At 44.9% G+C, this 18,579-nt stretch overlaps 1 protein-coding gene and 1 long non-coding RNA gene across 2 annotated transcripts; one reads left to right on the top strand and one right to left on the bottom strand.

The window, feature by feature from the left end:
• Window positions 1–143: 143 nt before the first annotated feature.
• Window positions 144–10,515, top strand: LOC133498014 (uncharacterized). Its single transcript, XR_009794159.1, has 3 exons — window positions 144–204; window positions 10,206–10,306; window positions 10,410–10,515. It is a non-coding gene; the product is annotated as an uncharacterized LOC133498014 (long non-coding RNA).
• LOC133498013 (ras association domain-containing protein 8-like) lies at window positions 8,920–16,927 on the bottom strand. The gene is made up of 4 exons (XM_061814357.1): window positions 16,825–16,927; window positions 11,062–11,189; window positions 10,025–10,554; window positions 8,920–9,932 (listed from the first exon to the last, which is right to left on the bottom strand). The coding sequence occupies exons 1-4, from the start codon at window positions 16,846–16,848 to the stop codon at window positions 9,805–9,807; spliced, it is 810 nt and encodes a 269-aa protein (XP_061670341.1). The 5' UTR covers window positions 16,849–16,927; the 3' UTR covers window positions 8,920–9,804.
• Window positions 16,928–18,579: the final 1,652 nt, after the last annotated feature.

Raw genomic sequence — 18,579 nt, 5'->3', positions numbered from 1 at the left:
TAAAACATTAAATCCAGTTACAGCAGAAAAATCTGTGACACAATTAAGATGAATAGGTTTTACAAAATCTAAAACTTAAATTTATCACAGATGAATCACAGGTGTTTAAAGGTGTTCTAAAAGAGTTTTTACTTCTTTCAGGTGAGACATTGCAAGACAGACATAATATAACGTCAGAAATAGCAGTGAACATGGAACATGCTGGTAAGTATTTAATTGGCTTACACAAAGTGGCCTCAATTATGTAAGTATTATGTATTCTACAATCCATACATACTACATCAACACTATGTTTCTGAACATGAACTTATATTGTTATTACAAATTGAGATGGATCTTTATTATTGCAGACATTCAAATTAGCTCTGCTCCAGTCTTGATGATTTTTTTTTTACTCTTTTATTTGTGTATATCACAATCAATTCATCTACTGTATGCATTTTATGAACCACTTATCCTCACTAGGGTTACGAGCATGCTGGAGCTTATCCCAGCTATCTTTGGACGTAAGGTGACACATCAAAACCAATAACCATTGACACTCACTTTCACAGCTGCGGGCAATTTACAGTCTTAAATCACCTGCCATGCATGTTTTTGGGGGTTTGTGTCCCAATGTTCCTAGGAGCTAAGTAGTCTGGGGCTTCATGCCCCTGGCTGGGTCTGCCATGGCAAACAGATCAGCAGTGAGGGACCAGATTAGCAGGGATTGAAGACCTCTATGAAGAATAAAATAATTGGGTGTAGGTTTCCCTTGCCCGGACGCGTATCACAGGGGCCCCCGGCTGGAGCCAGGTCTGGAAATGCGGCTCAAAGGCGAGCGTCTGGTGGCCAGGCCTGCAACCCTGGGGCCTGGCCAGGCACTGCCTGAAAGGGTAACATAGATTCTCCTTCCCATGAGCTCACCATCTGTGGGAGGGGCCATAGGGGTAGGTGCAGTGCACGCTGGCTGGTGGCTGAAGGCAGGGAACTCGGAATCCCCGGCTACTGAAGCTTGCTCTTGGGAAATGGAATGTCACTTCTCTGAGAGGCAAGGAACCCGAGGCTGGTTGTAAGATTGAGAAGTTCTGCCTAATGAGTGAGAGCCGCTGAGCAGACGTGTGTATACTTACAGTCTGGGGGCCAGTACATTCAGGCTCACCTGGTTGGATGAGAGGGTAGCCTCCCTCGGCCTTTGCATGTGGGGACAGTGGTTTGTACCTCTGCACCAAACAGCAGTTCAGAGTAGTTTTGGAGGGGGTGCCGGAGAGCACTCCAACTGGAGACTCCATCGTTGTGCCGAGGGACTTTAATGCTCACGTGGGCAATGACAGTGACGCCTGGAAGAGTGTGATTGGAAGGATTGCAGCCCCCTCAACTCACACCTGATCAATCAGAACCCGAATAAGATTTTGTTTTTGGATTTCTGTGCTCATCATGGATTGTCACTATCAAACACCATGTTCAGGCATAGTGGGAGTCTAAACGTGCCCTTGGCACCAGGACACACTATGCCACCATTTGATGAATGACTTTATGGTTGTTTCATCAGACTTACGGCTACTCTGGACTTAGACACTCAGGTTAAGAGCGGGGCGGAATCTTCAACTGCTCACCACCTGGTGGTGAGTTGGCTTGGACAGTGGGGGAAGATGCCTCGCCCAAAAGTATTGTGAGGGTCTGCTGGGAATACCTTGCAAAAACACCCGTCAAAAGGAATTTCAACTCCCACCTCTGGCAGAACCTCACCCACGTCTCAGGGGAGGTGTGGGACATTGAGTCACAGTGGACCATTTTCCGCACCTGTTTTCGATTCAGCCAACTGGAGCTGTGGCTCTAATATAGTCAGTGACTGTCGTGGTGGCAATCACAGAACCCATAGGTGGATACAGCAGTGAGGCATGCTGTCAATCTGAAAAATGAATCCTATAGAGCCGTTTTGTCCCTGAAGAAAACCTCGGGCCTGGGAGGAGTTTGGTGAGGCCACTGAGAATCATTTCTGGATGGCTTTGAGGAAATTCTGGTCTACCATCCATCGTTTCAAGAAGAATGGGAAGCAGCACACTACCAACACTGTGTATAGTGGAGATGGGGCACTGCTGACCTTGACTTGGGTGTGAATCGGTGGGGTGAATATTTCAATGCAGCTCTATGGGGCGAAAGCCAGTGCAATCTCTCGGCCGGTCCAAAGCCCGGATAAATGCAGTGGGTTGCGTCAGGAAGGTCATCCATGTTATTTCCCTGCCTTCCAGTCCTGGCTGGGCGTGACGAGCTGATTGGGAGGCGCAGACCTGCGCCTCATACAATCTGATGAACCCTTGTATATATAGGACCCCGGGGACGACTGGTCCTCTGCCAGATCGTCGAATCTCATCTCCGACCGATCCCACAAGCCTGACTCCTTTGACACTTCTGCCTTCTTTGATCGATTTCCTGTGTACCGACCCTCGCCTGTCCCCTGACCACCCTTGTAAGCCTGCCACTACTAGTACTTCTGCTTTCTTGGACTGACCTGCTGGTAACTGACCTCAGCACAAATAAAGACCTCCTCTGTACTGCCTGCTTACCTCTTGAGTCGTGCATTTGGGTCCGCCGTCGAGCCTCACTCGTGACAGAACGATCTGGCCAAAACATGGACCCAGCCGACTCTGAGGCCATCCGCCGCTCGCTGCAAATCCAGGGCAGGCGCCTGGTCGAGCAGGAGGCTACTCTCCAGGTGACGAATCAGAGGTTCCGTGAGATTTGAGCACGGCTGGAGCTGTGGCTAGCCTCCCAAGCTAGCGTGGCCCGGTTCAGCTCATATCGCCTGCGCCACCCGCTGCGGAGGTTCCATGCACCAGCATTACACCTCTCTCCTGACCAGAACGTTTCTCGGGCAACTCGGGGAACGTCAAGCCCTTCCTTGCACAATGCGACCATGGGCAGGGCTGAGCCGTGGGCAACGGCAGAATGGAGCCGCAGCTTAGAAACGTGTCACTCCTGGACAGCCTTCGTGTGCGCCCTTACGCAGGTATTCCAGTACGCGGCGCGGGAACGCAGCTGCGTCAATCATGACCTTATGCCAGGGCCGGCGTTGCGTCTCAGATTACGCCATTGAGTTCCGGATCCGGGCAGTTGGAATGAGGACGCCCTCCACGACGCCTTCTTCCAGGGGCTCTCCCCGCAAATCCGCGGCCTCCTCATCACCGTGGACCTCCCCCCCTCAAGATCGACCAAAGGCTCGCCGTCCAGGGACAGATGGACGCAGTGGCCGAAGAGGAGAAGGGAGCACCCATTCCGACTGTTTCCCTGTCATCTACTCTCCCTTCCTCGACGGAACCCATGCAAGTGGAGGGCCTCGGCGGTCCTGCGGAGGAGACGTGCATCGTCGGCGAGAGGGACGTTGTTTTTACTGTGGATGTTTGGGACATTTAATCACCCAGTGCTCAGTCCGACCGAAGCGCACCGGCCCCAGGATCTCCACTCCGGTGAGTGTCCGGTATACCGCGGCAAAATCAACTCGCTCACTCCTTCAACTCACTCTCGGCACGGAGGGCCATTCATGTACTGTATCGGCATTTATCGACTCAGGGTCGGATGCTAATTTGATCAACCCCCGAGTGGTCGAGGCGTTGAGCGTGGCGACCTTTTCCACTCAGCGGTTCCGCAATGCGCCACCAGCGGAAAGTTTCTCTCCCGTGTGACCCTCCGTACTCAGACATTATGGATTACTTTTCTGGATGCCCACACAGAGCGTATCAGTTTCCACGTTTTTAATTCCAGAAGTAGTGATATCATCTTGGGAGGCCCGTGGCTCAAGGAGCATAATCCACATATTGATTGGACCACGTGCCAGATTAAGACGTGGGGTGAGGACTGCCGTAAGCGGTGCTGCACTGCCCGGGAGGATGGGGAAATACTAGTTGCACCTGTACAAGTGGAGGAGCCGGGTACCGCTCCGGAAATAGCTGCGGTACTTGCTTGTTATCACGATCTGAAGGAGGTTATTTCGGAGAGTAAAGCAAAATCCCTGCTGCCGCACCGCTCATATGATTGGGTTCATCCTGGAGTAGGGGGAGATTCGGATGGATCCCAGGAAGGTCGACGCGGTTCTTCATTGGCCCACTCCCGCCTGCAGGAGGGACGTGCAGAGGTTCATCAGCTTCGCGAACTTTTACAGAAAATTCATATGGAACTTCAGCACCATTACCCCCCCTTTGCACGCCCTCACTTCTCCGAAGAGCTCCTTCGAGTTGACCAAGATCTGTCAGGAGGCTTTCAACAAACTAAAGGCAAGTTTCACCACCGCGCCGATCCTCATTGTGTCTGATCCGGATCGCCAGTTCAAAGTTGAGGTGGACGCGTCAGACTCGGGGATCGGACCAGTCTTGTCACAGAAAAGCACCAAGGACGGGAGGATCCACCCGTGTGCCTTTCTGTCGAGAAAGTTGACCTCAGCGAAGCGGAACTATGACGTGGAAGATTGCGATTTACTGGCAGTCAAGATGGCCATAGAGGAGTGGCGGCATTGGTTGGAGGGGTCGCAGGTCCCGTTCGTGGTCCTCACCGACCATAAGAACCTTGAATACCTGAGGACCACGAATTGGCTGAACTCCCGTCAGGGCAGGTGGGCTCTCTTCTTCACCCATTTTCGCTTCAACTTGTCTTTCCGCCCAGGGTTCAAGAACGGCAAGCCGGATGCGCTTTTGCGGGTCCAAGAGGGGGATCGCGAGGAACCGGCGGCTGTTCCAATCTTGCCTGAGGCGTGCTTCATGTCTGGCTTCACCTGGGCGGTAGAGAGGGACCTGAGGGACACGCAGGCCCCTGCTAGTTGTCCTCCTGCTCTTCTTCGTGCCTTCTCTGCGGGGGGACGTCATTAACTGGGCCCACACGAATAGGATGGTCTGCCACCCGGGCATAACAAAGACGTGCTCGGTGATCGAACACCGGTTCCGGTGGCCCAACCTGGGTAGGGACGTAAGAGAGTTTGTCAACACCTGCACGGTGTGCGTGGCCAACAAAAGGGTCAGCTTGGTCACTGCCGTGGGCGGTGCTTCCTTTGAGTGGCAGGGCCAATCCCCTGCTCTGGGCGGTGCCACCTCTGTCATCTGTCACCAGCTGTTGGTCATTTTGACTGTAATTAGATCAGACATTTAAGTTGGAGTTTTGTTCCTGGCATTTGCCAGTCGTTGCTTTGCATTTAATGCATTCTGAGACACTCCACTACTGGGTGTAAGTTAGTGTCGAGCTATCCTTGTCACACCGAATCTGTGGCCTTTGGTTTATCCACGTCTTGCCAAGTTCTTAGTAAGCCCACGTCTTATTATGCTTCTTAGTTTGCTCAATAGTCATCGGACCCCGTTCATGTTTTGGATCCTGCCTTTAGTCTAGCGATTTTGTGCCTCTGCTTTGTTTCGAACTGCCTTTTGGTACTGACACTGTTTTTGGAATAAAGCCACTGTCAACACTATGCCGTTGACTGGAAGTCCTGCATTTGGGTTCCTCCCGATGTCGCTGGTCCATGACAGAACGAACTGGCCACAACAGGCCCCAGCAGGGAAGACGCTGCGTCGTCGGCAATGCAGTTGGGCACGCCACTAGTCTGCCTCCCAGCCTGAGGACCATGCACTCCCTATCCGAATGGGCTCTGTTTTGTTGTCACCTGCACCGTCTGCGTGTCATGATCACTTCCTGACCACGACCCGCTGGACTCGGATATTTCAGATTACGAGGAAGACCTAAATTTATATGGCCGGCTGCCTGATTCTGACTTGGACAATGGCTTTGAATTTTCTCTCCCGGTGAGGCTTCCTGGTCCCGAGTGCCTTTGTCCTCCGAGTCCAAGTCCTATTCCTCTGAGCCTTTCTGGGGAACCCGTTTGGTCATCTATCTGGCTCTTCCGCATGGCGGGCAGAGGAAATGCCCAAGTAGGGTGCTCTGCGAACAAGTCACAGCCGACATTCTCCCACGTTTCGCCGGTGACCAAGCCAGAGCGGACTATGGCTTCTGTTCAAGCGATGGCCACAGCCGACTTCCATCCATCCCTCAGCAGCGACCGATCCTCGGCCGCTCGATGACCAAGCCCTCGCCTCGTCGGCGACCGATCCTCCGCCGCCCATCCCGGTGGCGACCCTTCCGCCTTACGCTCCTGTTTCAGCGGCGACCAGTCCACGGCCGGCTCACATTCCTGCTCCGGCGGTGACCCGTCCATGGCCACCTCACGTTCCTGTTTCGCCGGAGACTTGTCCATAGCCACCTCACGTTCCTATTTCGGCGGCGACCTGTCCACGGCTGCCTCACGTTCCTGTTTCGGTGACGACCCCTCCACAGCTGCCCGAGTTGGCGGCGACGACCCCTCCACAGCCACCCGTGTCAGTGGCGACAACCCCTCCATGGCTGCCCGTCTCGGTGGCGACAACCCCTCCATGGCCGCCCGTCTCGGTGGTGGCGAACCCTCCATGACCACCTAATGTTCCTGTCCCGGTGGCGACCCCTCCACGGCCGCCTCACGTTCCTGTCCCAGCAACGACCCCTCCAGGGCCGCCTCACATTCCTGCTTTGGCAGCGACCAATTCACGGCCGCCCTTCTCGGCGGTGACACCTCCACGGCCGCCCGTTTCAGGGACAACACCTGGACCACAGCCACCTCACGACCCCACCTTGGAAAGCCTTCATCCGTTGCTGTCAACTGCCCCAGTCTGGTTCCTGCTATGCCTTTAGGCTCCTCCTCGAGGAAGTCCACCCGAGTTGCCCCATGGGGATCCTGGTGCTTGGCGTCCTGGCCGACCTTCTAATCTGCTCGGCCGGGTGCCTTGCTTTGGGTGGCCTGGATGGCCACCGGACGGACTGGGGTGGGTGTGGGGATTTTATGTATATATAGTACAACCTCGGTTCTCAACCACAATCCGTTGTGGATCAGCTGGTTGAGTTGCGTGCGTTATGTTATTTCCGTTTTTTTTTTTGCGGTGCGTTCAAATTCACAATAACAACGCCCGTCGTGGATCAGCTGGTCGGGCCGCGCCCGTTATGTTATTTCCGGGGTTTTCGCATTGCATTCGAATTCACAATAATAACGCGTGTCGTGGGTCAGCTGGTTGGGTCATGCGCGATGTGTTATTTCCGGGTTTTGTCGCAGGCGTTCGAGTACCGATTTTCGTTTGAAAACAAAAGCAAAAATATCTCAACATTTTCAAAAAACCCGATTTGTTCAAGAACGGAGACGTTTGAGAACAGAGTATGCAATTTAAAATAGCACCTACTTCTATGGCGTCTTCGATATATTGTCCCCAAGTACTGTATTGTTTATGGATGTTTTGACATGAATTGGACAAATTGGTATGTGAACTACACTGAATAAGCATTTATGCACTATTGTAAATACAGTTGTTTTAAATATTAAGGAAGCACTGGAGTATGTCTATTGCATGTACAGACCTGTCAAGTGGTACACTTTTTTGGCGTAATTTGTACAACTGAAATTTAGTTAAAAATGTGTACGGTCTACACTGTAAGTCGGTACATGAAACTCACATCCATCGATACTGCTGACTGGCTGATTATAAAATTATTACTTTTATCAGATCAAGAATCCCTGTTTCCGGTCCCATTATTTTCGATTAGCCAGTTGAAAAATTTGGAACATTTGGAGAGGTTGTTTTGTTTTAGGTAATGATTCCCAACCAGTGTGCAGTGAGAGCTCCTAATAGTTAAATTTGACTCATTTGGTCATAATAATATTTACAACAAATAATGTATATTTGTTCATCATTTAATGGCAGCGAGATATAAAGAAAACATATAACGGCTCTTCTTCAGCAGAAGTGTATAATGGACGTGTATCCAGTTTTGTATTGGTTTAAGCTACGAGCAATTGTCTTAAAAATGGCAGAACCACCAAGAAAAAAAAGGAAAACACATGGACAGCATATAACAGTGTGAGTAACGCAGACAGGCGAATATGCAGGTTGGATTAAATGGTTCACACAATGCTCCACATATTCCTTCTGGTTGCTGTGTAAAGGAGTAAAGCCTGTATTTTACGACCTTGGAAAGTATTTTGATAATAATGGCCACAAGGAAGCTGTTAATTACATTAAAACCCGTCGGTGAGCATTATCTTTCAAGTAAGCCCAAGCCCTCTTCAAATGGTGCCACAAGAGCAACGTTATAATTTACACAATTAACCAAACACAAACTGCCTGCCACAGTAGCCAATTCACTTGGTTGTTTAAAGAAATGTGTACAGATACAAAGATTGAGGTGAGGTGTTTTTTATTCTATCTATCTATCTATCTATCTATCTATCTATCTATCTATCTATCTATCTATCTATCTATCTATCTATCTATCTATCTATCTATCTCTATCTATCTATCTATCTATCTATCTATCTATCTATCTATCTATCTATCTATCTATCTATCTATTTTCTTAGCCGCTTATCCTCACGAGGGTCGCGGCAGTACTGGAGCCTATCTCAGCTGTCAACGTGCAGGAGGCGGAGTACACCTCGAACTAGTTGCCAGCTAATCGCAGGGCACATTGAGAAAAACAACCACACTCACCATCAAAGCTAGGGCCAATTTAGAGTGTCCAATTAATGTTGCATGCTTTTGGGATGTAGGAGGAAACTGGAGTGCTCAGAGAAAACCCACACAGGCATGGGGAGAACATGCAAACTCCACACAGGCAGGCCGGGATTGAACCCAGGACCTCAGAACTGTAAGGCCAACGCTTTCTAGTTGTACCACCATATTATATATATATATATATATATATATATATATATATATATATATATATATATATATGGAGTTTGCCTCAAGCAAACAGGTCTGGGAACGATGCAGTCAACAAGACGTTGCACTTTCGGGGACCTGCGTGAGGACCCCGTTCATGGACTTAAGCTCTGCTTTTTCTGAGCTTCTCATCCTCACGAGTGTCGCGGGAGTGCTGGAGCCAATCCTAGCTATAATCGGGCAGGTGGCCGGGTACACCCTGAACTGGTTGCCAGCCAATAAGCTATGCATGTATATTTTCTTTCACATTATTTTGGACGTTTACTTTTGCAACCTGTGCACTGTCTCACGGAAGCCAGTAGATGGTAGTGTTTCCCCTTTTATGGGCTTTTGAGGTTTGACCAAACCGTTTTCTTGTAACTACTCCTGTTTAGCAATATAAAAATAGGTTTTATCCAGAATACATTTTTAAAATAATGAACAATTTTAACGTTGCAAAACAAAGATATAAACTGAGACTGCAATGTTGCTATCAAATAATTGAATAGTTGGTGAATTTTGGGTTAATTTATTACAAACGTTATCCAAAAACACTATAGCATGGGTCCTTCTGGGGGTAGCGAATACAAATAAAGAGTTACACATGAATAAATTTCGAGCACCAATACACATTATTCACCATAAATTCCATCAGCAGGTCAGACCCATCCCTTAATGCCAGCATTGCTGAGGACAGGCTCCAAGTCTCCAAGTGACGCACCACTGCTCTGCTGAATAAAATCCTACAAGATACACTGTATCAGATTAATTTTCAGCACCTCAATTGTCTCAATTTTCCGCAAAGAATGATGTAGATTATATTAGAAAAAAATAAAATCTGGCTGGAATCTCTCAAAAAACAAAAGCAACAGTCATGCGTGTCTTCACATTAACACCGGCCAATTTGAGGAAATGCCAGTGAACTTCAGCAGGGGTGGTTTGAATCGTGACACCCAATACCTATTTTGGTGGGCTGTAATTCCAATCAGGGGAAAAGAAATGAAAATTCATACCCTACGACTTTCCACTGTAGTTTGTAGATATTTCATACTCCTTGACAATGTGTCATTCAGTTCTCCCTGCTGGATGCGAGAGTTGAGGTCCGATTTTCGGGGGAAGAACGGACAAGAAGCTCTTCGATGCGTTGACTGTAATCATCTACTGATGAATGGATCTGGTGTAGGCCGCTCTGCAATTCTGTTTAAAATGAATGAATGCAGACTGTATTTTATTTGAATAAAATGAGCAAATGTACAGATATTATTGCAGTACAAGTATTCATATTCTACCTTGTTCTCTGTCTGTTTCTTCCTGTAACCTCTCGCTCCATAAATGATTCTGCATCAACTCTGCCTCGTTATTTCTGAAGCATTGCTCCAGTTGGTCTAGTTCATTTGTGGTGGCACAGTTCCATCCAGGAATTTTAGCAGATGCCTTTTCTTGTTTCCACCACTCCATCTCATCTTCCAGATCTTGAAGCTGAAGCTGCAAGACTTTTAGCATCCTGTGTTTCTGCAGAATCTGCCTAAATAGCACCTCTTTGCAGGAGGAGGAAGTGCCATTCATCATTGGTGGGTAGTGAGAATCGAGAAAATTCACAGGGGGCTCTGAGTCTTGTGTTTTGAGCAGACCAGGGTGAATGATTCTGGATGATTTTTCTTGCCGATCGCTCAGGCTGGGACCAGTCCGTCGCAGTAGGAAATGAACCTCTGAAGCCAACTGTCCAAGCTTATTCAGATGCTGCAGCGGACATTCTTTGGCACCTAGCTGCCTCTCTGTGCCCGTAATTTCAAGATTAGAATGTAACGGCCGGTTTGGCCTGCGTAATAAATGCAAAGTTAATGTTATACGATACATACAGTACATCCAATCCATACAAGTACAATAATTATAATTGAATTAATCTGTTCTAGGATGGAAAAGCTGCTGTCAGAGAACCTTTGTTAACTCATCAGACAGTCTTGTAGTTATCATTTTAATGTTACTTGTCACACACAAGGAAAGTAAATAAACACTGTAATACAGGACATAGGCCTAAACAGTAAAGCAATAATATACTTTGAAGCACTGTCTCAACTTGACCAGTACTTACTTTTTGGAGTTATTTCATTACTCTGTACTGTTTCAGCAGTAGTTTGTCAAAAACATAACATCTGTTTGGCATAATATTGTTTTGTATAATTGTTATATAATTAATCATCTTAAATAAATTGCTGATTTTGTACTTAGCAGCCAGAAGCTTTCCTATGTTGCAATAAGAGCCATGCTTGGATTTTATTTTTTAAGAGTTCATTTTAAATGTAGAAAGCGGCACAAAACTGCTTACCAATTGCCTGTGCAAGAGAAATGACAACATCCTGACAAGAAGTTGTTTGGGATATGCCACACACCACCCGGATCACACCCTCCACACACACCTTGAGCTCCATCAATGACATACAGCACCCACGAAAGCTATAAGGAGAGATCAGGGTTAGAGGCTGAAATAGGACTTAAGCAAAATTCAGACATCCATCCTTTTTTAAACTACATCATTATTCACATCGAGACAAAGAACCATTCATGTGGATATGCTTTGCTACCTCCTTTACAACCCAATTTTGGATAATTGGTAGGAAATGGACAGATGCCATAATTTAGGGAATCATCTTGCACCAATGTATACATTACTTAGATTTGCAGTGATAGATGAGACATTGAAGTATGATACATCAACTTTATGTACCCAATAAATAAATAAATAAATAAATAAATTAACAAACAAATAAAGAAAGTCTAACATCTAGTGTACACAAAAATAATCACGTTCTGTTGAGAACGTTAAGTTATAACATCCATCAATCCATCCATTTTCTTAGCCACTTATCGTCACGAGGATCGCGGGAGTGCTGGAGTCTATCCAGGCTGTCAACGGGCAGGAGGCAGGGTACAATAGACCCTGAACTGGTTGTGAGCCAATCACAGGGTACATGGTGACAGACAACAGTCGCACTCACAAACACACCAACGGGCAATTTAGAGTGTCCCGTGAATGTTGCATGTTTTTGGGATGTGGGAGGAAACTGGAGTGCCTGGAGAAAACCCACGCAAGAACAGGGAGAACATGCAAACTCCACACAGGCAGGGCTAGGATTGAACCCCAGACCTTAGAACTGTGAGGCCAATGCTCTACAGCTGCGCCTAAAGCAAAAGCAAGCAAATCAAATTTATTTGTATAGCACATTTCATACACAAGATAACCCAAAGTACTTAACATGATTAAAAACATTTAAATACAAAGAAATACAACATCTAAAACAATAGAAATACTTTAAAATGCAGGAGACAAAAAAAAGAATTTTCAACTTGCATTTAAAAACATTCACACTTGGGGCTGACCTCACCTCTGTTGGCAACTTATTCCTTTTGTGTGCAGTATAATAGCTAAATGTTGCTTCACCCTTTTGCCTTGGACTCTGCACTCTGCTATTTGACCCAAGACAGTCGATCTCAGAGCCTTAATGGGTTTGTATTTCATAAGCATTTCTTTCATATATTCAAGACCTTAAAGTGCCACTGACACTGAAAACATAAAATTTAATTTTAACCAAAAATAATCATCCGGAATGGACCCATCCGTATATTGTTTTTTCATTTCACTCCAGGGAAAGTCTCCCTAGGATTTTGTGCTGAGGAAGATGAAGTAATATTTTTTGCAATAGCAGGGTCGAGTGTTTATATTGGTTTATACCTATTGTCCTGGCAAGAAATTACCTGTTATTTTCAGCCAAAATGCCAGGTCGTTGTATTGTTGGAGTTTGCTCGAACACTCGAGAGGATGGATTAATTCTTCACACATTTCCAAAATACTCAATTTGTTGTTCAAATAAGATTGCAGAACTGTAAAGGACGAGAGCTTTGTGGGTTCTAAAGGACAGGTCGTTGTGTATAGCGCTATTAAAAAAAAATAATGGTTGGGGGGGACTAATTTGTCTCACAGTTTATAGCATATGTTACTTGCCAAACGACTAAACTCACCAAAACTCGAACAACTTGTCCAAAAACAGCAAAAATAAAAAGCCCCATCTGCGTCTGATGATGTCATCCTTCTCTCAGAATGAACAAGAAGATCTGTGTCATATCAATGGTTTCTGTGTATTAGTCCGAAAGCAGCAATAACAAAAAACTCCGCCCGTGTCCGACAACGTAATCCTTCTCTCAGAACGTAATAAGAGATCTGTGTCATATCGTTGGAGGCTCACATTAGCAAAGCAAAAGCAAAGCAAATCAAATTTATTTGTATAGCGCATTTCATACACAACATAACATGATTAAAAGGATTTGAAAACAAAGAGATAAAACATTTAAAACAGGATAAAAACAATAAAAATGGCAGAAAAAGACAATGAAAACCATGTACAGTGCAAGTAAAATGATTAAAAAGTTGATATACTCTAAAAAGCATACTAAAAAAAGGAGTAAAAAAGAGGAGTTTTCAACCTGGATTTAAAAGCATTCACACTTGGGGTTAACCTCTGTTGGCAACTTATTCCATTTGTGTGCATAGACCAGTAGCAGAAATTTAAAATCTATTCTAAAACTGACTGGAAGCCAGTGCAAGGACTTTAGGATTGGGGTTATATGCTCTGACCGCTTTGTTCTGGTCAGAACATGAGCTGCAGCATTATGAATGTACAGCAGTTGTTTAATACTTTTTTGGGGCGTCCAGTCAGAAGACCATTACAGTAGTCAAGTCGACTTGAGATAAAAGCATTGATGAGATTTTCCTGGACTGCTTGACACATACAAGCCTTCACTCTAGATATGTTCTTCAGATGGTAGAAGGGAATTTTTGTTATTGATTTGATATGATTGCTGAAAATTAGGTGGGAATTAATCAGAACACCAAGGTTTTGGACTGGGTCTTCGGTTTTTAAAACTAGAGAGTCCAGGTGTTTACTCACAGCAATTCTCTTATCTATATTGCCGAAAAAATTTGGCAGTTTTGCTGTAATTTGGTTGAAGAAAATATTGGCTCATCCAGATATTTATCTGCTTTAGACAGTGGCATAATACCTCAATTGAACTGTCGTCAGTAGGAGACACTGCTAAATATAACTGTGTGTCATGTGCATAGCTATAATCGTCAAAATTTAAGTTTTGAAGAATTTGACCCAACAGTACCATATACAGGCTGAACAGGAGCTTTCCAAGAACTGACCCTAGAGGGACCCCATAGGTCATTGCCTTTTGTTTGTTGTTGTTGATTGTGCACTCCTTTCCTTCAGGTAGGACCTAAACCATTTAAGGACCGTTCCATTTAGTACTACCCACGTTTCCAACCTGTTAGCTGCCGTTTCACCCTATGTAGAGATGGGTCGTGCTGCGAGGCTAGCTGGCCCATGCTGTCGCACCGCTGGCGAGGAGGAGAAAGGAGCTCTCCCCCACCAGGCCCCTGAAGTACCGTAATTTGTTGAAAATAATGTGCACATTTTTCCAAAAATATTTTTAAAAAGTTAATAGAGCGCATTATATTTAGGTATGGATGAAAAATAAAAAAATACAATCGCATTGTATAGCTGTATACAGGTACATAGAGTGGTAAAAAAAAAGGTATACATATACATTTCGATATGATATTCGATGTCCCATGTTACACATTTATATAAATTACGGTAATGTGCGCCACCAACCTGGACTCTGACCTCATCGGGGGGAAGGGGTGGGGGGACTTTGCATTCTATGATCATTTGCGTTGCATATTTGTTGCTACTGCACCAAAAATCAGAAACGCCTGAGCGGGAGTTTGTTTTAACTTAAACTAAAGACAAAAAATGTCGACTACAACGGCTAGTTGTGCAGACGGTTTTAAAAGAAAATGTCTCATCACTCCTCCTGAAGCAGCGCGGATGTCAAGACAATGAGATCTCAATGGCTTCAGGTCGTTATCAAACTATGTACTACGAGCGTAATGAGCGCAATAAAAATAAAACGGGAGAGCGCACTCAATTAACATGCTTTCTTTCTTTTAAATGTGCCCATTATGCTCATTTCTAATTTAATTTAATTTAATTTAATGTAATTCTAATTTCTAATGGAATGGAGGGCTAGAGGCTGCGCTGCTGAACCACAACTCGGGATTCAAAACATATTTCCTCACAAACACCATGGATGGCAGAGAGGATAACATACTGTGGGAGCAAGATGTTCATGATGCAATGCAGGATGAACCGTAATTGGACCAATTCATCAATGATGACTCTGACAGTGATGCCCAAAGGTAGCTGCGATGGATATTTTTCAGATTGGAGATGAGTCAGATGAGGTGAGGTGGGAGTCTGTCCATAGGACACCAATCAGTTGTACACTGAACAAATCTGGCCTTTATGGAAGAGTGGCAAGAAAAGGGCCATTTCTCAAAGATATCCATAAAAGGTCTCATTTAAAGTTTGACAAAAGCCACCTGGGAGATACACCAAACATGTGGAAGAAGGTGCTGTTGTCAGATGAAACTAAAATCAAACTTTATTTCCACAATGCAAAATGATATGTTTGCCATAAAACCAACACAGCTCATCACCCTGAACACACCATCCACACTATCAAACATGGTGGTGGCAGCGTGATGGTTTGGGCCTGCTTTTCTTCAGCAGGGAAAGAGACAATGGTTAAAGTTGATGGGAATATGAATGGAGCCAAATACAGGACCATTCTGGAAGAAAACCTGTTGGAGTCTGCAAGAGACCTGAACCTGGAATGGAAAGTTATCTTCCAACAGGACATTGATCCAAAACATAAAGCCAAATCTACCATGGAATGGTTCACAAATAAATGTATTCAGGTGTTAGAATAGCCAAGTCAAAGTCCAGGCCTGAATCCAATTGACAATCTGTGGGCAGAGCTGAAGACTCAAATGCTCTCCATCCAACCTCACTGAGCTCAAGCTGTTTTACAAGGAAGAATGGGCAAGAATTACAGTCTCTCGATGTGCAAAACTAATTGAGACATACCCCAAGTGACTTGCAGCTGTAATTGGAACAATAGGTAGCGGCACAAATTATTTATGCAAGGGGGCCGAATCATATTGGACGCCCCACTTTTCCAGTTTCTATTTGTTAAAAAAGTTTAGAATATCCAATAAATTTTGTTCCACTTCACGATTGTGTCCAACTTGTTGCTGATTCTCAACAAAGAAATTGTATTTTATATCTTTATGTTTGTAGCCTGAAATGCGGCAAATGCTTGTAAAGTTCAAGGGGGCAAAATACTTTCACAAAGCACAATTACTGTGTGCCATCTGAAATAAAAATTCTGAAAAATTTGAAGGTGGCATGGTGGAACAGCTGGAAAGCGTTGGCCTCACAGTTCTGATTTCCCGGGTTCAATTCCGGACCAGTTTGTGTGGAGTTTGCATGTTCTCACCATGCCTGTGTGGGTTTTCTCTAGGAACTTCGGTTTCCTCCCACATCCCCAAAAACATGCAACATTAATTGGACACTCAAAATTGTTCCTAGGTGTGACTGTGAGTGCGGCTGTGTGTCTTGATGTGCCCTGTGATTGTCTGGCAACTAGTTCAGGGTGTACCCTGCCTTCTTCACTTTGACATCTGGGATAAGGTCCAGCACTCCTGTGACTCTTGTGAGGATAAGCGGCACAGAAAAGGGATGGATGGATGGATGAAAAATTTGACACGAGGGTACCACATAGTGGCTGAACACGAGGGGTCCAAATATGTCAATACAAAACACAAAGACCTGTACGATTTCTGACCCGGCAAGTTTATCCTCTGTAAATGAAAACAGATGTTGGTGTGTGAACGGTGTCGTGTGTTTGTCTGTGTACACGTTTAAAGGATGCAAGAATGTAGCAGAACAACTTGACATTCCTGGTTGACTCAGACTGTCCGCACCTAGTGTATACTTGCATTCCATTTCCAATCAACAAAGCAATCTTGGTGTCATCAGAACATTTCAGATTAAAACTACACAGCACCTGTTATTATAATCTCTTAGAAACTAGTGCGATAATGATAAATCCAATTGTTAGTGCTGCTTGCAGTCAACAAATCTTCGCTCTTTTATTTTGTTACATGATTGAAGTGTACACATACCTCTGAATTTAAGTTCTTGATCATTGATACTGCTTGTCCTCTCCATGTAGTTCTGTGGTTAATTTGGCTTGTTAATGTGCAAAATCAACATCACATATTCACCTACAGACGCACACCAGTTTGGAAAGAAAATGGAATGTAGGAATGTGGACCTGTCAGTTGTTTTAACGAAAAAGTGATGTCATTTGTGGGAGGAACTTCATTGCATGCACTTCTGCAAGTTTTGTTGTTGCACAACAAACAGCTAAAATGCTTGTTTTTGTAGATGATGTGAAATTTTTACATTACCAGACTGAGCGTTCATTTGCTAACAAATGTTCTTGTCAATGAAAACATACCAACTGGGTTTTCACTCAGTGTTATGCAATTACAGTAGTAAACAGAGAGAACCACACACATTCGGCACACTTGTACAAACATCACTGAGTCGGTGGGAGTCTGTATGTTGAACATTTGATGTACATTTGGCTGGTTGTGGTGCTTGTTGTGAACAGAGGTATATAAAATTTGCAAGAATCATATTGGTGCTATTGGGTAGAATCCTTGCATCTCCATAAAGGACACTTCTGGAAACCCAACAAACAACATGCATGTTGAGGCATGGTCGAAGGAAGCTGCCTACTTTTGATTGTTTAATAAATTGTAAAAATGAGACTCAAATGGGGACTGAGCAACAATACCAATATGTGAATAAATGTTACACCAACCAAACTTAGACATGCTGTAGGATTCTGCCTGACAGTGATAATACTGTATACTGTACTTTTAAGGAGCTTTTACTGTAATCAGTAATGGTTTGAGTAAAAAAGTGTTGTTCAGCATCTTCGTGATGAGGTGTTGCCTTCTTTTTAGGAGGCATTTTTGTCTCAGTGTAATTAACTTTGGATAATTTCAAATTTATTAATGTGTAAAAAAATGGCAAATGTTAAAACATCAGCCCATTTATATAAATGTAAAAAAAAAAAGATGAACATTTAACTTCTACACAAGGGGCAAAAGAAAGACATTTTCTGCAGGAGCAATGAGTCATTGGACAAGTCCCATCCACATTTCAAAATGTAGTACATATCTGTCTTGGGTTTATCAGAATCAGAATCAGCTTTATTGGCCAAGTATGTAAACAACACACAAGGAATTTGTTTCCGGTAATTGGAGCCACCCTAGTACGACATACCATAATTTCCTGTTTATAATGGATGACATTACAAGGAGTTTGAGTTTATTTGTTGGGACAGCACACAAAATTGTCCACGATGACCTTGGCTACTTGAAGGTCAGCTGCCGATGGGTGGCAAGGATACTTACTGCAGAGCACAAACAGTGGTCGAGTTGTCCCAGCAGTGTTTCTCCCGCTATGAGAAAGATGGTGATGAGTTTCTGACAAAGGTGGTCACACGTGATGAGACACAGAAGAAGACGTTCAAGTCCCAGCGGTTCACGTGGAAGGTAATGCTCACCGTTTTTTGAATTATGCAAGGCCGAATCATCATTTCACTCCTTGAGAAAGGAAGCACTGTGAATAGTCCCATGTACTGTGAACAGCTGAGGCAGATCAAGAAAGACAAAGAACAAACAAAGGGGTCATCAGTCAGAAGATTTCATTTTGCAAAGCCTCACAGAGGAGCCCAAACGGTGCAGACCATCAACAAGCTGGGCTGGGAACTGCTCCCTCATCCCCCTTACAGCCCAGAACTTGCTCCTTCGGAATTTTACCTGTTGGTCCCTTGAGAGCATTCACAAGAGGCACGAAGTTTG

Source organism: Syngnathoides biaculeatus, chromosome 3 (genome assembly GCF_019802595.1).
Source record: "Syngnathoides biaculeatus isolate LvHL_M chromosome 3, ASM1980259v1, whole genome shotgun sequence".
NCBI lineage: Eukaryota > Metazoa > Chordata > Actinopteri > Syngnathiformes > Syngnathidae > Syngnathoides > Syngnathoides biaculeatus.
Note: the sequence above shows the minus strand (reverse complement) of the source record. Positions and strands in the feature narration are given on the sequence as shown.